Source organism: Balaenoptera musculus, chromosome 5 (genome assembly GCF_009873245.2).
Source record: "Balaenoptera musculus isolate JJ_BM4_2016_0621 chromosome 5, mBalMus1.pri.v3, whole genome shotgun sequence".
NCBI lineage: Eukaryota > Metazoa > Chordata > Mammalia > Artiodactyla > Balaenopteridae > Balaenoptera > Balaenoptera musculus.
In genome coordinates this window covers 108,706,284-108,731,241 of record NC_045789.1, presented here as the reverse complement: position 1 = coordinate 108,731,241, position 24,958 = coordinate 108,706,284, and the positions used below count along the sequence as shown (strand labels likewise).

Below are 24,958 nucleotides of genomic sequence, written 5' to 3'. Positions count from 1 at the left end.
TTGACATGGTAAAACCGAAGTTGGCACTGGAGAGAAGGTATGGTAACAACTGTCCTCTATGTGAAGATGCAAATACACAGAGACTGTACTGCAGGCTGGAAGCCGGCTACTTACCCGGCCTGGGAAATTTCTCTTTCACACACATATACAATAAAACTTGCTCTAAACAAAGGAGAGAGCAAATATCTTTGTCCTGAGCAGTCTCTCTTATATTCAGTGTCAATTCCAGACACTAAAAAGGAAAACGCTAAAGTTCAACAGCACACTGTTTGCTTTTAGCATAAAGCACGTCATAACTAACAACTTTAGCGAAAGTTCCCCTACTAAGTAAAGACAATTGACAGCTATGTCTTTTACTTACACATTATTAAGAGAAATATTTTAAAGAAAATGCTTAGGAATGACTTCAGTTTGTGGAATAAGTTTTCAAAACTGCACACCTGCATGTGGGGAACTCTTTAGCAAAGATAGACTGAACTCTTCAAATCTCAAAGCAACAACCAATTGAAAGAACAATATAGCGTAAATTCCTTCTTCAAAAATGATCTTGTGGCATTACTACTGAAACCCTATTTGACTCTGAAGTGTATTGACTATGTTAGCATGTATTATACTTTCAAAAGCCTCCGTTTATGGGCAATGTTTTAATTACACTTATATTGTGATTAATTATTAGAATCTTAGTAGAGAAAAAACATCTGAATGATGGCTGAGGAGAAAAGGGGAATTGAGGGGCCTTTTTTCTTAATGGATTAGCAATCAGAATTCGACAGGGAAGCAGAAATAACCCACCTCAGAGCTGTGTCCTATTTTTAAGTATCTTCAAAGCAAAAGTACCTGGCTTACTACACTTTCCTGATTCCTGCTATTCTAAAATGGGAAGACTGAAACCAATGAACTAAATGCTCCTTTGTGATGGCTTGAGGAACCAGAAGGCACGTTTACTTAGAAATCTAAAACCCCCAAACGCATGGACCCAGTTCTAAATGCAGTTTATTAAACAAACTCTTGTGATTGGATTGCCAAAAGGCAAAAGGAAAAGACATGTAAAATTCGAGAACTCTTGAAGAGAGGCAAACCTCAAAGCCTGCGATTGACTATAGACCAATATAGTCATCACATTATGAGTAATAGAGAAAAAAGCTTCCCAGCCTACAACTTTCCCCACCTGTCAAGAGCCTGGAATAACACAAGCATGATGAAGTGAATGTTATTCCTTCCCAAGGCTCTTAATGTATCATGCAATACCATAGTGCCAAGTTGCTTGAAATTAGAACTGCACCTTAAATTTACAAAGTCTGAATCATCCACCACAGTACTTCTGCACTTCACACACAGTTGCCACTTTCCTACAGTTGCTCAATAAATGCTTATGGAATAATGACTGGATTTACTCAAGGTTGTAAGATCTTTCTATTGATTCTTTTCATTAAGTGCCTGGATAAGACTGAATTTATCAGATAAAACCGAAGAAAGATCATTTCAACTACACACCAGCTCACTAAAATATAAACTCATGGCAAATCCCCAAAACATGTTAGACCCTTACTTACTTGTATCTCAGAAATAGCCACTGGTGATCCATAATCCAACTAATATAATTCCATTTATTTCTGATACAGAAAATGCCCATTTCACCCGATCTATGTAATCAAAAAACTTGTCTGGGAGTGGAGGGCTGAGCTCCTTGGGAGGGACCCTCTCGTGCACAACCGTGATCATGACGGTTGTCAGGACGAGGTTGAAAAGAGATACACGAAGGCAATGCCCGTTTTCCACCACTCTAGGGAATTTGTTCCTCGATTCCGTTGGGCATGGCAATTTGGATATAGTCCGGGTACTTTTTGGTGCCCTTTCGCAGCCCATTGGATAAACTCTTAGGTTTACCATTGCCATTTTGTTCTCTTCTTCAACAGGTTCAGCAGGTCTTGCGTAAGTGTTTGCAGGATCGTTGGTTGGTTTTCCATATGTTCTTCAAGTTTTGCTGTCTCTATGATATCCATTGTCCTCCGGTCTTCAGATCAAAAAGGAGATGGTAAAGTTCTTGTTCTTTGTGGAAACTCAACTTTTTTTAATCCTTCTACTGCCAAGATCAACATGGACTCTTACAAGTGATTCTGTTTCCTAGTACAAAACATAGAGGGTCTCCATCGGACTAGTGTTCCTCCTGGGCAGCCATCTGCTGTACATTCACCGCTTTCAGGAAAGGAAGCCAATTTTCTTTCTCCCAAAGATGTTACTATCCCACCTGTAAAAACAAAATAGAACTATGTTCAGAAACTGTGCTTGTCCACTTGTCAAGCATCCAAAACAAAAACGTTATCAAAATAAGGAAACAAATACCAAAGCCATTTGCTTTATAAATGTATCGTCCGAACACAGTTAAAGCTGCTGAGATGGAGTTTATTTATAAAACATTGAGGGACTTCCCTTGTGGCACAGTGGTTAAGAATCCACCTGCCAATGCAGGGGACACGGGTTCGAGCCCTGGTCTGGGAAGATCCCACAGGCCGCGGAGCAACTAAGTCCGTGTGCCACAACTACTCAGCCTTTGCTCTAGAGCCCCTGAGCCACAACTACTGAGCCCACGTGCCACAACTACTGAAGCCCGTGTGCCTAGAGCCCGTGCTCTACAATGAGAGAAGCCACCACAATGAGAAGCCCGCACACCACAATGAAGAGTAGCCCCCGCTCGCCGCAACTAGAGAAAGTCCATGCACAGCAACAAAGACCCAACGCAGACAAAAATAAATAAAATTTAAAAGTAAATAAATAAAAATAAAACACTGAATTGTTTCATCTTGGAATTCTTCTCTTTTTGAGCTGATGTCAGTATAAATAGGAACATTTTAATAAACAATTCCTTTTAAATTTCTATAAATAAGAGTCAGGACCCAGCAATGCAAACACTTCATCAGACACTATCACTTGTTACAAACCGTGAAGTCATAATAAGCTAGAACCCACCCAGAGATCACATCATTCCTTCCTAAGACTGCGATTTTTCTATGAACCTTAAAGGATAAAAAACTGTGATGAGTTGCTTACATGCATAGAATAATTGTTATTCTCTGCATTTGTCAAAATGGTCAACTTTCTACTTTCATATTAAAAACTGGAATCCTTTTAAGTGACTACTTTTCAGAACATATTCAAGAACTATGCATTCAAGATACTTTACACGGCACTACCTCTGTTTATCCTTTTATATTCAGAGATGCACACCATACAGAAGGAAAGCCGACAGCCTTCAAAATAACACAGTGAAAAGATACACAAAGCCTTATTAGCTATGCCCATTTAGGGAGAAATTCTACTTGTTACTGGAAGGATAAAATAATTCACTACAACTAACATGGTAAATTAGTAACTGACAACATTTCGATACAGTCACCACAATTTCTACCGAACAACAGAAATGCAGACCCGGAGGACCAGCTCGGGGCACTTACCCACCACGACACCAGTGATGAAAGGTGTCCTCTGCTTAAAGCGCCACAGGCTCTAAGGAGTGACGATTTCTCTACAACACAGAGCACCAGCACCACCGCTTTTATATGTGCCAGCAACACGGCCCCAGCTGTTGTCAATTTAGGAAAGCAGTATTTTCGTCCCGCTCCAGACCCCAGCCGCCTGAAGAAGTTTTCAAACCTCGTAATTAGTCCCCACCCAGAGTACACTGCACAACTTAAGCACAATCCTTTGCATTTTAAAGACCTCCCTCTCAGGGTAACTTCAGGGGAGAAAAATAGGGAGGAGGAAAAACTCAAAGTGGTGACAGCTAAGCCTTTGTTTAACGAAAGAAAAAGGAAAAAAAAAAAAAGTTAAAATGGCACAGTCAGTATGGACCGGCAATATTTCTTGACAGTTGTGAATGGCAAATAGATGATCAACCACAAATGTTTATTGTGCACCTAAATGTCCCAGCACTGAGGAATATGTGGGTGCAATTAAAAGGAGTTTGAAGAAAAAAAAAACACTGACCTGAACGTTCACCCAAAGAGCTTGAAGTCTAGCTGAAGAGACGGAACTAAAATAGCAAAACTTTGGAGAAGACTGACTGGCATATTGTTAAGACGAAGAAGGATGAGGTGGATCGCTAGATCAAAATGCAGCCTTAGCTGTATCCCTAAAGAAGTGTACACAGAAAGTCACTGAACATTTCCGAGGAAGCGAAAGCAAGAGGAAAGTTAGCCTGGCAGGGAAACAGAGGATCACTAAGAGATGGAGATTGGCTAAGAGGTAGTACCAAAAAGTTTGGACCTCTCACCTCTCTACTGTTCTGTCCCTGTGAAAAGCCCCCAGATACTAATGCATCAGAGCAGGGTGAGAAAGGACCAGGGCCCCTTCTCTGTAAAAGAAGACTGACAGAGATTCTCCATAGTGCCCTAGCTCAGTGTTGTAGGACAAGTATAATGAAGAGGTGTCTGAGTAAGGCATTTGCAAAAACAAACCTTCAACACCATGGACAACTACTTCTAATGGAGGTACCAAAGCACTAACTCAGCCATTGCCTGTCTCTCGTTACCAACTTCAGGCTACGCCACTCATAGCATCTTGCCAAACTATTATCCAAATTCCGTCCAACTTGACTACTACGCATCTGCTCCGAGCCTGGTGTCTATAGTGGAAAGAAGCTTGTTGATTTTGAAACCCAAGTCCACCAGCGGACATACAGATGGTCTTTAAAAAGGTAGCTACCTACTTCTAGAACACAGAATGTAGAACAGAAGAAAACAGTTACCTTTTTTTTTTTAAAGAGGAAGCGTTCAGCCATCCACCTCCTGGGACAACTGTGAGAAAGACTGAAATAATTAATCCTGAAGAGCTTTGTGCTCCTGGGAGCAATAGCACTCTGTGAGTACAAAGACCATTTATCAACATTAGTGGCGGGATTGATATTTTCCTTGGGGTTTCATCAAGAGGATTAAGTATACAAAGCACATTCATCATGTGTCAGCCAATCTTGAGATGCAATGTTTATCAAGATGATGATTACAACATAGTCATTCCTATGGTGAGACCTTCCTACCAGTAAGGATCTGGAAAGTGACAAAAGCCACAATAGTTCCTCTTGAGGGATGGCAATACCATTAGGTCACTTGTTTAGGGTACTCTGTCAGAGCACAAAGCAGATGAAAAGATTTCCAAGTTCTCTTACATTGCAATATACTAGAAGTTAGTCTAGATAATATTTTAAAAGTTCAAGATCTCTATAGATTAATCTTTCTTTTGAAGGCAACTGTGAAACTCTGAAACTTTTAGTACAGTGATACTGTTTTACTAGGTTTTGTTTTTGTTTTTAAGAACTAAGTATGATTTACTCCAGAAATACAAGGAAGGTTTCAAATTAGGAAATGACTAATTTGTACTTTATTAAGTACAAAAAAGAAATGTAAACAGAAAAGATATGATCATCTTGAGTGAAGTTAAAAAAGGCAGTTGAGAGTGCTGGGCGGGTGGCCGGCGCGGACTCGCGAGGGCGCCCGCGGGCGGGTCTCCGCAGCGGTGGGCTGCGCCCAGGGCGGGCGCTTCCCGCCGCCGGGACCGCTCGGTGCCCGCGGCCGCTCAGTCAGGACCTGCGGACCCGGGGGGCGACGGCGGGGGCCCTGGAACGGGCCGCGCTCGTTAGCACGTGAGAGCTGCGGACCGGAGCGCTTACCCCGGAGACAAGCCCGGCATCACGAACGTGGACGCAGGAGGGCCGCTGTTGGTTCTAAGAGCGAAGAGTGGAGAGAGCCTCTGGGGTCTTGAGGGAGGAGCGGCAGGTCTGGGATGGGGGGCGCCCTCCCAGGATGTGGAAGACAAACCCTCGGGAAACCAGTGCCTGAGCAGGGAAGGAGCTCGGCCAAGCCTCGTGGCAGAACCAGGTCGAGCCCCCCCCAGCCCTTCCCTCGCCCTGCACCATCCGGCCCCTGCCCAGGACCCCTCCTCCCACATCACGCCTACTCCATCCTCCACGGAGCAGTCTCTCCTGGTGCCAAGGGTCCGTTAAGGAAGAAAATAGAAAAACTCCAGGCTGCAGAGCTGACTTCCCAGGGTCCCCCGCCCTGCGTTCCTGAGAGCGTGCTCTGCAGCCTTAACTAAAACATCCCCCTGGGCTTCCTCTCGCGGAGGAGAGGGAAGGCCCCTCGGGGGTGGACTCCAGACCCTGCGCCCTTGGCCTCCGCCTGCTGCCCGGGCTGAGCCTGGCCGTGGAGTCTCCGAAGTCCAAATGCCCCTTTGCTTGGCACGCTCTCCCCATCCTCCAGTGTGGGCTCCCAGCTCACTTCCCAGGGCTGTGTCTGCTCACCCTGTGGTGACGTGCAAATGCTCCCCATCAGCTTGGCCACACGGTGCCCCATTTGAGTCACTGCCAACTTCTGTGCGGCTCTGGGAGGGTTTAACATCTGGGCCTGGTGGAGGGCTGAGGCCACCAGTTCCCTCGTACCCGGAAACCAGTGTTCGTGCGGGCAGTGTGTCTGCTGTTGCTTCACTGGGCGCCAGCAGCTGGGCATCAGGAGTGAGGGTCACCGAGGCCAGCTCCCTGTAGGAAGGTCACACTCCACGTTCATGCCAACCCTGAGAGGTGTGTGCTTTTTCCAGGACCCCCAGCACGTGCACAGACATTACGTGTTTATGTTTGTGGTTGTGATACCGACCAGGGTTCTTGGTCTTCCCTAATCAATAGAAATTGATAAAAAGCCAGACAAATTCAGGCAAGGCTTTATCGGGGCTGCTGCTGCAGCAGGGGGGAGCGGAAACAAGTAACGGGTTCCCTTGCTAGCTCCCAGGGGAGTCGAGCTGGTTCCTTATATGGAGTGAGGATAGGGGCAGGTCCAGGGCTCGGGCCAGAGGGGTGGCTTAGGTGGTCTGCCCACCCCTCTGGATAAAAAAAAAAAAAAAGAAAAAAAAAAAAAAAAAACAAGGCAGTTGATAAAATTCAGTATCCACTTGATTTGGGGGAGAGGAAAGTACTCAATAGTAGGAAAAGAAGTATGTATAGCTGTGCTCTTTCAATGCCAATATCACTATTTTAGCTGTGTGTAATATGTGTTCTAATATCTAGTGGAAAAAATCCTCCACTTTCACCCCTAAGGGAACTTCAGGATCTTTCTGTCAAATTACAAAAAAATATATAATTTTGCTTCTCTGTTTTATTTCACTCTATTATACCATAAAGGGTTTGATCTTACCATATTAGTATATAACATTAGTCATTTTCTCTTAATAATCCCCAATAGTATTTTTCCTGTAATTTGACAAAAAATGCTTCTAAGGCTCATCAGGGAGTGAAAATGGGGGCAGCAAGTAGAAGGTTTGTACCAGTAGATATTAGACAACATTATACAAACCAATATTGGGGTAATGGTACCCAGTTATTCTATTTTAGGAATTTATCCCAAGGAAATAAGGATGTACACAAAATATGTCTACAAATATGCTTTCAACACAGTTATTTATAAGAGCAAATTGGAAATAGCCTAATATCCAACAACAGGGGATTAAATAAAATTATAGCCATCTTAATACTGTATTTTGATATAGTAACTACAGAATTGTGAGACAAGTATACTAATACTATAAGAAGGATGCAGTATCCAATTAAGTACAAACTTAGATCTGAATAGGAGGTGTAGGACCTCAGTAATTCATATCAGAGGTTATGGTTTACCAAAAATGGGAAAGGGGCCAAGTGACAGAGGTTCAAGGCTCGAAGAAAAAGGTGCAAGTGTGAGACTTGTGACTCACTCCCAGTTCTGATCTGAAGCTCACAGACAGCATTCCACAGAAGAGGTTAAATGCAGACATGAGCTCCAGTTGACGGGCTTAGAAATGCTTTGCTTGTTAAATTTGTATGTTGCCCTGTTGTGCATTTGCACTGGTTAAGAAGATAAGATGTATTAAACATGTAAATGTAGTTTAAAAATTAAGGAAACTTATCTAAGTTTATATGTGGGTTTCAATGTTTAAAAAGATGTAATCTGTTAAAGATAGAGGTTAAACATTGACCAAAGATAATGTGGTGCTAACATTTACAAACTGCAATTCTGAATGAAAGAGATTTAGGCATTGTTTAAAGGCTTAGAAAAACAAGGTCCTGAAACAGAGTTGAAGATCAATGGAAACAAAGGAGCTGATGAGTTTCGTAACAGACATTAAGCTTTCTCAGCCCTTAAAACAGAAACCCAGTGGTCACCTTAAAGCCATTAAAAAGTCAGTTGTATAATAAAATGGCCACAATATAATAGTCTCAGCAAATGTTACTATGTGCCAGGTACTGTGCCTTGTGTAATATCTAATTATTCCTCATACAACGTTAGGAAATATTTTAAAGAAAAGAAATTGAGATAAGTGAGATGCTCAAGGTCAGACAGGTAGAAAGTGGCAGAGCTCAGATTTGAACCAGGAATCCAATCTCAGGAGTCCCTGTTCTTAATACCACATCACTACCTCTAGTGCCATTACATATTATAGGTCAACAATATAGTCAGTGAAAAAGATTAGGACTTCCCTGGTGGCACAGTGGTTAAGAATCCACCTGCCAACGCAGGGGACACGGGTTCGAGCCCTGGTCTGGGAAGATCACACATGCCGCAGAACAACTAAGCCCATGTGCCACAACTACTGAGCCTGTGCTCTAGCGCCCGTGAGCCACAACTACTGAGCCCGCATGCCACAACTACTGAAGCCTGCACGCCTAGAGCCCGTGCTCCTCAACAAGAGAAGCCACCGCAGTGAGAAGCCCGCGCACCTCAACGAAGAGTAGCCCCCGCTCGCCGCGACTAGAGAAAGCCCGCGTGGAGCATCGAAGACCCAACGCAGCCATAAATAAATAAATAAATTTATTTTTAAAAAAAATAGATTGAGACCATCAATGACAAGCTTTTTTAAAACAGAGAGATACATAAAATACATAGGAAAGTCTCCAGATAACATTACAGGCATTTTTAAATCTTCATAATTTTGCAAAAATTAATATAAACTTAGAAAAAAATTTAATATATAAATCACCTCTCTTCGGGGGGAGAGGGAAGGAGCCTGTTAAGTATTTCCCTGTTACCCATACTTGCCATTTAATTATAATTACTGTAACTAACACTGTATTACATTTATAATATAGGTACATTGCTATGTTAACAGGATCCAGTTTAGCTATAAAAGTTTTATGCCTATAAAAGTTTTTGCAGAGATCAAGACATCTTAGCTTTTCCTTATTAACATTCTTAGAGCTTAATTTACCTGTAAAAATCCTCCTGTCTAAAATGGATAGGCATTAACATGCTTACAGAAACAAGGGTGCCTTGTGAGTCATGGCATTCTAATTTCAGAGGACACCCATAAAATTTGTTAAATATTTTACTAACAAGTTCTTGAAAACTGAAAAGAAGATCCACTGTTTATTCAAAAATGATTGTGTATATTTGTGAAATACTTTCCCAACAAAAGTAACATGGAAAAGAGTCCTTGTCATACCATTATAGGTCCCACATCTGTACAAGTATGATAGATTTAAATTAGGGAAACGGACAGGTGGGTAAGGTGGCTTGTGACACTATTCTGAGAATGGACTGGGGGAAAAACCTTTTTTTTTTTTTTTTTTTTAAAAGATAGAATTGAGGGCTTCCCTGGTGGCGCAGTGGTTGAGAATCTGCCTGCCAATGCAGGGGACACGAGTTCGAGCCCTGGTCTGGGAAGATCCCATATGCCGCGGAGCAACTGGGCCCGTGAGCCACAACTACTGAGCCTGCGCGTCTGGAGCCTGTGCTCCTCAACAGGAGAGGCCGCAATAGTGAGAGGCCCGCGCACCGCGATGAAGAGTGGCCCCCGCTCGCCGCAACTAGAGAAAGCCCTCGCACAGAAACGAAGACCCAACACAGCTAAAAATAATACAAAATAAATAAATAAATAAATTTATTTTAAAAAATGGTTAAAATGGTAAAATTAAAAAAAAAAAAAAAAAGATAGAATTGAAAAAGCAGCTACCCATGACTGTAATTCTGAACTCTGGAAGAGATATGCTCGGGTAGAGAATAGACGTTTTGATTTTCGGTACTAATTTACTATCTCACGCTAAGGTAGACTGGACAACTATAGTTCTGTATCCAGTTGTTATAAGAGAAAGACTCAGCCTATCAATAGTGGTTGCTGGTGGGAATGGAGAGTGACTGCAAACATGCTGGAAGTTTCTTTGGGGGAATGATGGAAATGTTCTAAAATTAGATCGTGACAATGGTTGCACAATTCTGTAAATTTACTAAAACTCATTTAATTGTATCCTTAAAACACATGAATTTTATAGGATGAAAGTTATAACTCAATTAAGTTTTTTTTTTTAAAGCTATAGCCCATCGAGATATATGGTTTCTAAAGAATTAGAAACCAGGGACTAACCCATGTTCTGTTATTATATTCCAGGCTCGCTTATCCCTTTCAAGTGCTGTACTTACCAGCTGAGCACTTCTTTAGCAGTGACTTGGAAATAACACACATTTTAAAGTTTTCTACAGACAGGATCAAGAACCAGCCAATAAAATGCAAACTGTTTTACAAAATTTGTGTAAACTGCTCCAAAAATAAACTTGTAACTAAATAATATGAAGTGACCAAAAACAGAAGGATTTTCTAACAGAATTCATCAAAGTTTACTATGAGTTGGATCCCAAGGAAAAAGAGACGATCTGTTTTCTTTCTCACCAAAAAAAAAAAAAAAAAAAATTGATCACTTTAACTGGCAAGGTAGACCATTTAATACTTGTTGAAATGCATACTACTTATTTACACAGAGCAAATATTAGCTGTGCAAATTTGAAAACAAATTGTGGGACTGGGAGTATTTCACAGGAAGGGATAATCTGCAGTCCACAGGGCAGCCTAAGAGGGCGGTACAGCACTCGGCCTGGAGCAACTGTTTCTGACATCACTAAGTTTGATAGAATAAAGTACCTTCACTAAAATCTGACATGCAAAATGTTTCATAGGATGTTTTAAATTTTGGCTTCTATTTCCTGTTCATCTTTTTATATGTGGCTGGAGAATTCCAAAGATCAGATCTGATTCCAGGAGAGGAACCTTAAAGAGAGGTGGAGACCCAGGGAAAGACAATTTAACAATCCCTGATACAATGTGGAACACGTGGTAAGGAGAATGAACGAACAAATGAATAAATAAAGGAATGAGCAGGTAGACGAACAGATTAGATTAGATAAGTAAACACACAGACAGACAGACAGACAGGACCCTGAAGATAGAAGAGGGCTGTAAAACAAGGTGAAAGACTAGGGGATATTTTAAATAATCCTTTGTATTTCTTTGGGAAATACCCTAAATCAGAGGTTTTGAGAGTTAAGGGGTAGAGTGGGGGAACATCACACATTTTCCCCAAATACTGGATTATGCGTGCCCCAAACCCCTTTCCCCACCTCCATTCCTGATACATCTAGGAGCTTAGAGAACTTCTGGAGGATAGGGGTGGATGGGCTTTCCAGGTGGTTTCTTCCTCCTTTGCCTGGGTGTTTTCAGTGTTGAGAAAAAAGAACATGGCAGGCATTTTTTACTTCCCACCCCTTTATGAATTTACAGCCAGTATGATAAACCCACGACCCTGGAGAATAAGTAAGGTGGGTTGAAGGTTTGTGTTTGTGGTAAAATGCTTATAACTATACTTTAGCAGGTGAGCAAAAGAAGTCCCCAGTAATTTAAACAAAGACATTTGTACTTTTAACAACCTGAACTGTGATTCCGTTAATTCCCGAGCAACCCTGCCAGAGAGATGTTTGGTCAGAGAATCATTCTGCGCTAACTGGCAGCACCACCTCCATGTTTAATGGTCAAACAAAAGCTGCTGGCACTGGTTTAGTAGAAACACCCTGGGGGCTTTATCAGAAAGGTTAAATCTAACAGCCTAACTGAACAACAGCGGTAATTATCTGTTTCTGCATTCCTAGCTTTCCTTATATACCCCAAAGGTTTATATACCTAGAAACTGATTCCCGTAGGTTTTAATACTTATTACTCTGTAATAGGAGTCTGCACAGATTACCTACTGAAGTGACAGGTTTCTGAAAACCATTAAAAAACTACTCCATTTAACATTTTTAAATGACAGTGGAGCTTACATGTTCTCCTAACAACAGTGGGTGGTTTGAGAAAGAGAGAAATGCGGAAGCTAGGTCTAAGCTTAACACTACACTCACAAACCACACAACATTTTCTAAACTATATTAGAGATCTCATGCTAAATAAATAAATAGATCACAAAGTCAACAGTATATTCTTTCTCACAACAACAACAAATTTTCTCAGATTTGTTGGAAGCATAGTATCTTAAATATTATAGGAAAACCAGGAGAGAAAAAAAAAAAAGGATAGTTCCTTAAAAATAATTTCATAATTCTTTCCTTTAATAAAGCTCTTTTACTAAATGCCTTTCAGATTATTATAAAATACACCTATTGATTTCTCCCTCTACCACATGGTGACCAAACTTTGTGTATATTTTATACAATTTCAAAAGTTTGCATAAAATAATATTAACAGGCTATTTAAATGAGTATTCAAAAAAATGACATCTTGAAACTTTGCTTGCTGTTCACTAGTACATTAGAAGACAATATTAACACTTTGTTTTGAGATTTGAGTGCAATCACCTTTAAGCAAGAATCCATAGAAAGGAGTTAAATAATCCTGCTCTAGTGTGGAGGCAAAGGCGAGATTTCAGCAGAAACATTTAACCCAGAGTTTGCGGTTAGTACAGTTAGTACATTTCGTAGTTGTAAACAGAGGCAGATGCCTAAGAACAGGAAGCTTACTCAATCCCCAGTGCTGCTTCAGAAACTGCACCTAGGTACACTTTAACACAATTTCCTTGTAGAGGTCTAAAGTCTAGAATTAGGACAGTTCAATATGTATTTAAAATACAATGGGTTACTTGTTATTATATTTCTGCTTAGTGTCTGTACCAACAAAACAAGTGCAAAAAATCGCTTAATATAGCCTAAGACATTAAGGGGAACACTTCCTGTTAGCAAGAATTAAAACGCTGAAAAATTAGGAAAGAAGGAAGCTTCTAGAATCTGCACCTTCAGCAGGTTAGTCCCATCTGCTTGCTGCAATCTAGGTGTGGTGTTTCTACAGGCTTTGGTAGAGGGCAAAGGCAAGTGGGGAGCAGGAAGGCTAGACACTCTTTGGGTTTGAAAGTCCTGTGCTGCAGCCCATCTGGCGTCCTCAAGGCAGAGCACGGTTTCATATAAGGAAAGGACAAAGTAAGAAAAGAAAGCAAGCATGGAAGACCCAGAAAGGTCTGTATAAAGCCCTCATTTCTCATTCTCTTATGCCAACCACAAAAAGGTTTTTTTTGCAATGACTGGCTGAATAAACCATTGCTTTCAAATGGTATGAGGCTATAAAAAGCCATACCTTCTCCAAAGCCATTAAGGTCACTATATTTGGCTTCCAGAACTTAAACTACTATGTTGTATTTAAATAAATTATTTCTTTCTCAAAAAGCACTTATTTGACCAACGCTTCCAACCCAGGCTTTGGTTTCTGCATATAACTCCAACATAAGGAATGGCACACGTGGGGAAGAGGCAGCAAAAGAGTAACTAAAAAGATGAAAATCCTGAGTCTAACAATGCCATTTTAACAATTTTAAGGAATACAAGTGACTGTTATATTGGGACTTGAAATAGATCTATAAAATATTTATCTATCAAATTTTAACTTATCTAAATAAAGTAAGGAAAAGAAGAAACTCACAAAGTGTCCCTTTCTATAATTTTCACCAGAAAGTTTGCATATTTAAAAGATTTCATTTGAAGGAAATAAAGAAATTTGGTTTATACACCATAGTATTTAAATATTGTTTTGCGAAATATTAGTGAATATCTGGATATTCAGAATAACTGTCAACAGACATGGTCTGCTAGGGAAAATGAGGCTGCTCAGAACTAAATCTCAATGTCTTTAGCAAGAGCAAGTGATCCAGGAACCTTCCGCTATGTCAAAATGTTTTGAGGCATTTCTCTCTCAAAGCAGGGAGAACAGCGCACTCAAGAGTTTTATTTCCTTTTGTGACCAACTGCGCTGGTTCACAAAGTTGCAAAGTTTAATAAACAAATGTGTCTTTTGTTGCCTACTCTACAAATGTCCCCTGTATGAAGCTTGAGCACTCCACCACAAAGCGTAGGTGGCTGTTGGTATAATAAAGACCACAGAGTGAGTTTTTGCACACCACGGGTTTCGTAGTGACCCTTAGCCAACTGCCCGTTTCTCTTAAGCAAAAATCTAGAACAGGATACACAGTTCTTATTTTGTATTTCTTTTAGGAATACCATAATATGAGGAATTTAGTTCCAATACACCCAAGCTGTCCCTCCAGGAGATAATTAGAAAAAGAAGAAAGAGAGTATGGAAAGAAAAGGAATAACAGAACAAGAGTCAGAGTTTTTTACAAGGAAGCCTTAAAAGAGAAAGACAATATGGAAAAGTATAGACATCAGAGCTGCACTTAAATGGCTCCTAGTAAGACATGTTCCATAAAAGGGCACTTACAGGGGCTTCCCTGGTGGTGCAGTGGTTGAGAGTCTGCCTGCCAATGCAGGGAACACGGGTTCGAGCCCTGGTCTGGGAGGATCCCACATGCCGCGGAGCAACTGGGCCCGTGAGCCACAACTACTGAGCCTACGCGTCTGGAGCCTGGGCTCCGGAACGGGAGAGGCCACGATAGTGAGAGGCCCGCGCACCGCGATGAAGAGTGGCCCCCGCTTGCCGCAATCAGAGAAAGCCCTCGCACAGAAACAAAGACCCAACACAGCCATAAATAAATTAATTAATTAATTAATTTAAAAAAAAAAAAAAGGGGCACTTACAGCCTGGGGAGTCCAGAGGGGCACTGGAGGTGAGCATTAATCCTTGTCATCAAAACCAGGAGAGCCCAGAGGATTTGGCTAGAATACCAAAAAACTGGTAGGGATTGGGGGCTGGCACTGTTACACAGCAACATAGTTTTGAAAGTCTGGGGACCACCTTTACTGAAACATTTCTACCCAAGCAATAGTACACACAACCACAATAAAATTAATTCAGCATATGAAAAAGTCAGATATTCTATTTAGCAGAAATGGTTAGGTATTATATGTAAATAAATAAATATATAATTATAACATATAGATAGGTTCTATACAAATAACATGTAAAATCCTTTAAGTATGATGATTTATTTAATCAAGGCTTTCACGTGGGCCTTGGCTCTCATCTTTATTTGCATATTAAGTCAGCTTTTCATTCTCACAATCTTTGCAGTTAGGGCAGGTGATTTCATGAACCCAAGCCCTGAAGTCCACCCTCAAAAGCCACTGGGAGAACATGGAAAGAGACAAGAGGAACAGAGAATGATTTTTGCTGGTTTATCCATGCGGTGAGTGAAGAATGGTCAGGAAAGGAACAGAAGTAAAGGATACTATGCCAGAGTTCATTGCCTTACTTTCTACACCTCCTCTGACAAATCCTAAGAAAAGAATTTCTGTGACTAAATATCTCCCAATTTCTAAAAACAAAAACTTCCTACAGAATGTCTCGTTGACAGATTAAATACGCAAGCTTCTACCCTACTGTAACCATGGATAAGAAACACTGGAAAGTCACCTTGAACAAAAGCCCATTAAAATGTAGTTTAAGGGCTTCCCTGGTGGCGCAGTGGTTGGGAGTCCCGCCTGCCGGTGCGGGGGGGACACGGGTTCGAGCCCTGGTTCTGGGAGGATCCCACGTGCCGCAGAGCAACTGGGGCCCGTGCGCCACAACTACTGAGCCTGCGTGCCACAACTGCTGAAGCCTGCGCGCCTGGAGCTTGTGCTCCGCAACGGGAGAGGCCGCCGCAATGAGAGGCCCACGCACCGCGACGGAGAGTGGCCCCTGCTCGCCGCGGCTGGAGAGGGCCCGCGCGCAGCAACGGGGGACTCAACGCAGCCAAAAATAAATAGTAAATAATTTAAAAAAAAAAATGTAGTTTAAGCTGTAATCAGAAAGAAGCATAAAAAATACGAGTTACTGGTAGGATCATAAATCGGTACCAATTTTTTTTGAAATCTCCTCTTTTAAACACTGATAAGTTTTTAAAAAATGCTTATACTTCTTGACATATTATAATAACTATTACTGACAACTTATTTGGAACAAGTTTTAAATACAGAAAAAACATTATCCAAAAATACATTCAGTGAAACATTAAAACAGTCTAAAGTCTACAGTAGACATTTGAAGGATCCCTGAAATGCATTAAACTTACTGTTTTTTAAAAAACAGCACCATATTCTTATTTTCTTAAAATGTTAAATGTATGACATTTAAAAAAACAAGTTAATAATAAATACACCAAAACAAAGGTAAGGTGTTAATGCTGGTCGTGAGATTTACCAATTATTTTTGTTTTATTTGGTACTTTCCTATTTTCTCCAAATTTTCTGTGATAAAGTATTCACCCATATATCCAGATACAACTGTATTCTCAATAATTTATTAAAATTATGTTTTAAGATTTTAATGATGAGGAAATTACAGTATGATTTCAGCAATGTACACATGTATGTTACATATATATTTTTAAAAGTCTGAAGAAAATATACTGAATATTAATACTGCTTGATGAATTTATGGGTGATTTTAATTTTTTTCTTTATTCTGGATTGTATTTTCTAATTTTCCACATTAATCATTCTTATAATCAGGAAAATGCTAATGGCTATTTTAACTATAGAAGTATTGACAGAGTTAATTTTGGTTCATACAATTTCAAATATGTAAAAAATGCACGTACAGAAAAGTCAGTGCACAAGTACACTAAAATATTAAGAATGGTTGTCCAAGTGGCAGGAGTATGAGATTTTTTTCCTTCCTACATTTGTGTAGAGGCCACATTTAAAAACATTTTCATTACCAATGTGTCATTTTATAGCTAAAAGTATTGGAAACCACATATAGTTGTTGCTGTTGTTTTCACAGAAATATGTATTTACTGAAATCTCTTTATTTCATGTCTTCACTCAGCCTCAATCAACTGCAATAAAAAGTATATGCTTAAGAATGTTGTGTTTTGGGGCTTCCCTGGTGGTGCAGTGGTTAAGAATCCGCCTGCCAATGCAGGGGACATGGGTTTGAGCCCTGGTCCGGGCTGGGAAGATCCCACATACCGCGGAGCAACTAGGTCTGTGAGCCACAACTACTGAGCCTGCACTCTAGAGCCCGCAAGCCACAACTACTGAAGCCGGAGCACCTAGAGCCTGTGCTCAACAACAAAAGAAGCCACCACAATGAGAAGCCCGTGCACCGCAACGAAGAGTAGTCCCCACTAGAGAAAGCCCACGTACAGCAACGAAGACCCAAGGCAGCCAAAATAAATAAATAAATTTATAAAAAAAAATATATAGTGCTATGAAGAAAAATAAAACAGGAGGGTTATTCAAAGTTAGATCACCAGGCTTATGAGGCAACACTCAATTTAAAATTTTTAAATGAATACTCATTATCAGAAAAAAAAATCAGTACACCATCAAGTCAAAAGAACATCAAGAACATCTATGTTCCAACCTGCTGAGACCCAATTACAATAAATAGCTTCTAGAAACCTGCACAAATATAACTTTTTAAAAAATATTTATTCATTTATTTGGCTGCTCCCAGTCTTAGTTGCGGCATGCGGGACCCTTTTAGTTGCAGCATGCGAACTCTTAGTTGTGACATGTGGGGATCTAGTTCCCTGACCAGGGATCGAACCCAGGCCCCCTGCATTGGGAGCGTGAATTCTAGCCACTGGACCACCAGGGAAGTCCCACAAATATAACTTTTTAAAACTAAAAAGGAATTCCACCCGAAAATGCTCCCATACTCAGTTGTGGATTTTTGCTTTGAGTCCTTTCCATTTCTAATAGATTGAAATAGTGTAATGCATGTTTACAGTATTCTAATTCTAATTCTATTTTTTAGAAGTCATAATGGACTTTTAAAAAATTGATCACCCCAGTGCATCTTCTAAGAAATGTTTAACCCACATGAGGATTTACGAAAAGGTTAAAGATGCAATATTATTATATAAACACAGGAAGAATAAAAACAAAGATATTATGTGGGGACAGAAGAGCTGAAGCTATCAAATATCTAATAAGGATTCAGAACTCAATTTGACTTTCGATGCAGAAATTTTATCTTAAATAGGTAGGATAGAAACTACAGACATAGAAAACTTAAAAAGCTGTTTAATGAAACAGAGCAACCAAACTCAAGATAAGCAATACTCAAAGGTTAAATATATAGCAAATGTTGCGACACTGCTGAAAGCCTGGAAGGTGAGGCAAATGAATGGCCAGCCAACCAGAAGAGAGGACTATTTCTGGCCTTCCGTTCTGTGTGGAATTGGGCTCTAAGTGCTCAGGAAGGCAGCAGAAGAGAAGGCTGGCTCCTATCCTCAAGAGGTTTTTGATTAAGTAACTCCCACCCTCCCCCTTCCACCCAGAAGTCACTTTAAAAGACCAATGAGCAATAAAAACAACTTTTACAAATTAGAGAAGAGCCTGAAATAACATTTGAAGTTTAGTAAAACCATGTACCTGATAGAAGTAAAAGTAAAAAGAAAATTCAAATAATGAACATAAAAGGGGAGGTTGGGGAGGGACACATATATATATATGTCTTAGAAACTTTAAAAGTCTAGGGTATATAGATGAAAACTGAAAACAAAAATTTTAAAAACTAGAATAGTCTTTTTTTTTTTTTTTTTAAATAGCTTTTTAAAATGCTAAGTTCCACTAATCAGTAATGAATAGAAAATCATTCTATTAGGTTTAGCACTGGTCTATCCTTGGGAGTAAATTATGGTCAGACTTTTTCTACAGAGTGAAGCAGGTTTAGAAAAACACAGGATGATTAAAAGCACTGTCTCTAAACCTGAACCTCATGCCAAGAGGTAGTCAGGAAACGCTATAAACTCAATGCTCAATTAGTATCAGGAAGCTAAAAGATGTAATTCCATACTTAATCTTATTTCCATTAATGTAATTTTCATTGATGGCTCTATATAAATAAAAGTATTTGACTATAAATACTCACTTGAAATTGTTTTTTTAAAAAAATGTTATCAAAAACCTATATTTAAAATAAATTGAAACAAAGTTAACAGCCTAGAAGTTTTTCATTTTCTGGTTTTTTGTTTTCGTTTTTTTCTTCTGTAGCTTAATCCACAGCAATAAAGATATTAGAAGATTGCAAGCCCGTTTCCAAGGCTTGCACTGAACAAGACCAAAAATGACATTCTGGTTAATATGTTTACATACTTTAGAGGTACTTCTTCAGAATGTCAAAAAGGATGATGGGTTGATGGGGGGTATCTTTAAAGGAAATGAATGAATTCCATTGGGGGGGGTTATTTGTAGGGTAAATAAAACCTTAGTTCTCATCTGGGCTTCAAACTCCCTCCTTTGCTCTCCTGACAGCCACCCCAGGTCCTGTCCATTTTAATCTTCCATCTATCTACCTAACTCTGCTCTCTCTAGCTTAGTTCAGCTCACAGACACCCTTCCTTACAGAGGCCGTGAATTAGTCCAAACATATCAATAGCCACAACAAATTTTTAATGGATTAAATCCATCCACCAAAAAGATACATTAAAAATTTTTTTTAATAAAAAGAAAGCTGATGTAGTACTAGGAATATCGGGTACTACTAGTATTTTGGACTACTGAATACAAAGTGAAAGTATTAAGAAGAAGTGGCTAATAGAGAACAGGTCACTAATAAGACCTGAAGTTATGAATCTTGCACAAGGAGAAACTGAAGCGCCACAGTCACTGTGGGAAAAGGACTGAGCAAGTACTTAATGCAGCACTCCCTCCCTCTCTGGTTTTGTTCCCAGTCCATTTCCTGCTTTACTGGCTTCCTTAAAGCCCTTAAATGGCTCCCTATGGCCAAAAGTCCATTGCTTATTTTGACTTTAAAAACAACAAAAAACAAACAAAAACAAAACACCTTAGAAAATTTCAAATGTTGTATTGAAAGTAGAGAGAATAGTACAGCAAACCTCATCAGCTACAATGATCATCATGGGAAATCTATTTCATCTATCCTCTACCGCGGGTTTTTTTGGAAACAATCCCAAACATCATTTGACTTGTAAATATTTCAGTATGCCCCTTTCAGGCTCTCTTTAAAAAAACAAAAACAAAAGCAAAAACAACAAAACACTAATGCCGTTATAGGTAAACAAACTTTATTTCCTTAATGACAAATATCTGGTCAGATCACCTTTCCCCAATTATCTTTTTTCCCCAGACTGCTTCTCAGATGCTGGTGTGTCCTTCTGATGGGCGACACTGCTTACAAGGACCTTCATAATCTGACCTCTGCCCTCCTTTTCAGGCTCAGTTTGTGAAGTCGTTTTTTTTTTTTTTTTTTCCTTTCCCTAATCCGTGTGTTTCCAGACATAACTGCTTAACTTTGTTCCCTTCACATGCAGTATCTCCTCTTACCAGGCCTTCCATATAATTTTTCAGCAGCCCCAAACCTCCTCTCGCCCCTACCCTCTGCTTGCCCACCTGCCTCTCATGCTTCAGGTTCCAGATTAGAGGTCACCTTCTCCCAAAAACCTTTCTTGCTACAACTCCTGGACTCAGAAATGAATGGTCAAACACAGCACTCACTGCCCAGAAGAGGTTACAAAACCTAGTGTCCCCGTTTGAAAGACAAATGCCAATTTATAACTTCCAGCTTGTTAGATAGAAACCAACCTTCCCCTCTGGGGTGATTTGTGTCTGGACATTTTCATGGTACGGTCACCATTCGTTACTTTGCCTTTTGAATATATAGTCATGCACAATTATTATACAAACCTCTTGTAAATGGTGTTCTAGAGGGGCAAATCAGACATCAGTGCAAAGATTTCAGTTGTAAGAAAATCCGCAGAATACTTTTAAACTTATATTTAATAATCATGAAGCTTTCAAATGTGAATTAGATATTTGGCAAATATCTGGGTGTTGTGGTAGGGGGACAGGGACAAAAGAGCTAAGTGCAAAAGAAGACCCTAACTCTAAAAAAAGCTCAGAATCCTATTGTTACTTGGAGCAGATAATTGCTTCATTTTATTCTAAAGTGGCCACCAACTCTAAAAAACAAAAATGCACTCATCAGGACATTAGTGTACTTCAACAGATAACTGGCTAAATAAACAGACTTTCTCTGCATAGATTTTCACACCAAGTGCACTCAGAAACCTATATTTGAAGATCAACTGTCAGAAAGTTTTCTTGGAAATGTTGGTTGACCACTTTGGTAGCTTTCCTTATCTACAAAAATAAGGCCATGCATAATAATAGGTAGACGCGAAAATTTTCTCTGGGGCTTTAACAAATCTAATTCACATTGTGAAGTCAATTGATTATTGTATTTTTGGTGATTCCACCAAAGATGGTTAAAGAAGGCAAACAAAAATCTCATTTCTCACAGAAAGAAAAGAAGTAGGGTAAGGTACCTTACTGATAAAGGGTGTACTAACCATCACAGGGTCTAGGTATTTCCTCTTAGTGCTCAGAACACCACGAGATTGGTCCTATGGGTGAGAAATCGATTCTCTCAAAGGTTTAAAATTTTTTGGCATTTTAATTAGCTTGATGCAGCTAATTTATGGGTAACAGGTCCATATGAGTTTATTAAAACAATGAACAACAAAAGTTCACTCAATAACCATGGCCCCTAAAACATGCCCTTGCTAATACCAGAAAAAAAATAAATACAGGTCAACCGTGCATGGTAACATCTTAGAATCCTAAGATCTGGGTTCTAACCCTGACTCTAATACTTGATAAGAATTAAAGCAATCCCCTTGGTCCTCAGTTTCTTCTGCCTTACCTGTCTCACATTCTCAAATAGGGGACTATGTTAAATGATTGGCCATTGGCATATTACAATTTAAAAATGGTTAGCTTATGTCTTTATTTCTCAATGTCAGAAGTCATCCTGTCAGAACAGACCACATGAAAAGGGAAATAAATTCATGGAAGAATCACCCATTAGGTTCCATCAACTATTTGGGCATCTGTATGGAGTAAGAAGACCTTTTGCGTGGGGCCGATGCAGAACCCCTTTCCTACCATGATTGAAGCCAATTAAATAAGATTTAACAAAGAGCTTCTGACCTCAGGTTAATAGAGAAGAAATAAGACATTTAAAACTGAAGAAAATAATTTCATAAGGTTGAAGTGAAAAGGTCCTATCCCATAGAATAAGAGGTGGTTAATTAGATGCAAGGTAAATAGTTATTGAGTCAGCTCAGGGACCAACACCAAAGGATATAAAAGAATCAAGTATTTACTCTTTATTATACCAACTGACCACTATGTGGATGCAGATTCAAAATTAGGAAATAATACAAATTAGTATAAAACTATATTTTAAAAGGCCTTTTATGAAATATTAAAAATTAAGAAGTAAAAATATTCCAAGTAACTGGAAATTGTATATCTTGATTGGAAGAGTTAAACTACCTGTTCTACTAGCATTAATGTTTAAAAGGCAGACAATTTACAGAGTCAAATAAGACTAGATTTCTCTGGTAATTAGGATTAGCAATCCTAGATGGATTTTTTTTTTTCTGGGTAGCAGACTATTTCCAGTTTTTTAACATCACACAATCTCTCTCACACACACACAACATGCCGGCGCGCACACACACACACACACACACACACGCAGAGGAACAAATAACTTTGGAAAAGCAGCCGATCATGTGTTAGAACTTCATTAATTAAATACTCAAATTCCTACTGCAAACATTTTGCAACAAATAAAGTTAGAGTCAACTCCATCAAAGTTCATTTGAATCATTTGAGGCATTATTTATGGCTTCTTGTGTTTTTGAAAATAAGTTATGTTTGTTCAGTAAGCTTTTATGAATAATGGTTAATACAGTTTTCCATCAAATAACAAAGATTCCTGATGAAAGACTGAGAATCTAAATTAATGGGAGGTACAAACTATTAACTATAAAATAAGCTACAAGGATATACTGTACTACAGAGGGACTATAGCCAATGTTTTATAATAACTATAAATGTTGTATAACCTTTAAAAATCGTGGGGCTTCCCTGGTGGTGCAGTGGTTGAGAATCCGCCTGCCAATGCAGGGGACACGGGTTCGAGCCCTGGTCTGGGAAGATCCCACATGCCGCGGAGCAACTGGGCCCGTGAGCCACAACTACTGAGCCTGCGCGTCTGGAGCCTGTGCTCCGCAACAAGAGAGGCCGCGATAGTGAGAGGCCCGCGCACCGCGATGAAGAGTGGCCCCCGCTCGCCACAACTAGAGAAAGCCCTCGCACAGAAACGAAGACCCAACACAGCCAAAAATAAATAAATAAATTAATTAATTTTTTTTAAAAATGCTAAAAAAAAAAATTGTGAATCACTATATTGCACCCTTGTAACTTATATAATATTACTGTATACCAATTATCCTTCAATAATTAATTATTGAATAATTAATTAATTAATGGGAAAACTCTAGGTTCTTTATAAAACAAGTCAAACTTAAAAGCATTCCCTGGGAATTCCCTGGCGGTCCAGTGGTTAGGACTCCATGCTTCCAATGCAAGGGGCACGGATTCAATCCCTGGTTGGGGAACTAGGATCCCACATGCTGTGCGGCGTGGCCAAAAAAAAAAAAAAAAAAAAAAAAAAGCATTTTCCCAAAATCAATATTCTACACTCAGAAACTTATTCAAGGTATAAGACTCAATATAAAACAATGCTACCTTCAATGCTAAATTCAGTGAATGAAGCACTATACATTGTGGCGTTAGGGAAAGTGAGAAGTTTTAGAGTTAAATGCATTTGTCTCTTACCTTTTATAGAGAGTTAAAAGTTAACCTTAAGTCATTTGGCTGCTAATTTGGTAATAAAGAAATCTGTACGGTTATTGAATAAAATGGTGTCAGGAACTAGTGCTGCACCATAGACTAGTATGTTGAGCTCTTGAGACAACCCTGAGAGGCACTCCTCTAACCCCCTTCTTTCACTTGACTTTACAGTGGATCCCTCCCTGGGATGCATCCCCACCTGACAGAACCAGACTCTACAAATTCAGGAAGAGAAACGGTTCCTAATCTCACAACTCTCTCAAGTCACCCCGGCACTGCTGTGCCACTAGCCCAGCCCAACGTGCAGCAACATATTCTCAATCCAGTCTGCTAATGTTCTGCTTTCCCTTCAAAAAATAAATTCAAGGGAAGTGAGAACTCTTAAAAGATCAGACTGGGATTCAATGCCATGCCTTTCTCCCCTTACCTATGCTCCTCCCACTTCTTTAGTCTAGCCTACGGTTTGTAGTTTGCAGCCTACACAGGGTATCTCCTCTGCTGGGTTAGAAGGTGCAAGGACAGTCCACGTCTGATTTGTGTCAATGTGGCCACCAGTCAAGGGCCTGGCATTCAGAGGCACTAGAATGGCTGTGAATGAACGTGTCAGTTCACACACTGAAAGACTCCAGCTCTATCTCACCCTTTTCCAAAATACCACCAGCACCTTTCTTTTTCTAAAGGAGTCAATAATGGATCTGCATAATTATAATTTCCATATGGGATACAAGACCCCAAAATTTCACCCAACTTAGAGTGCTTTACTTTGGGTGACTGCATTTTTAATTATAATATATCTTATATAAAGAGGGGGATAAAACATCAAGTATAAAAAATAGTAAAGCAAAAACCCATACATAGTTTCAGAATATTACTGATACCCTGGAAACCCCCAAGCAATCTCCATGATTATATCCTCCTCCCCCTGCATAATCCTGATGTACTTTATCAATATATAAATAATTTTCAAAGTATGTAATGCTGAAAACCCTTGGAGACGTTTCTTAAAAGATGCTATAATTTCTATAATTGCAGTTCTCAAAAGGATAAAAAGAATAGACAAATCCCTGAAAAGTTCTCACCTA

The 24,958-nt window shown here is 39.7% G+C and overlaps 1 protein-coding gene across 1 annotated transcript in view; it reads right to left on the bottom strand.

Moving 5' to 3' along the window:
* SGMS2 (sphingomyelin synthase 2) overlaps positions 1 to 24,958 on the bottom strand; it is an 83,927-nt gene that overhangs the window by 18,707 nt on the left and 40,262 nt on the right. The window contains 6 exon segments of the mRNA XM_036853762.1: positions 1,554 to 1,578; positions 1,581 to 1,751; positions 1,754 to 1,786; positions 1,789 to 1,902; positions 1,905 to 1,958; positions 1,961 to 2,248. Coding sequence (XP_036709657.1) covers positions 1,554 to 1,578; positions 1,581 to 1,751; positions 1,754 to 1,786; positions 1,789 to 1,902; positions 1,905 to 1,958; positions 1,961 to 2,003 — 440 coding nt within the window. The 5' untranslated portion in view covers positions 2,004 to 2,248.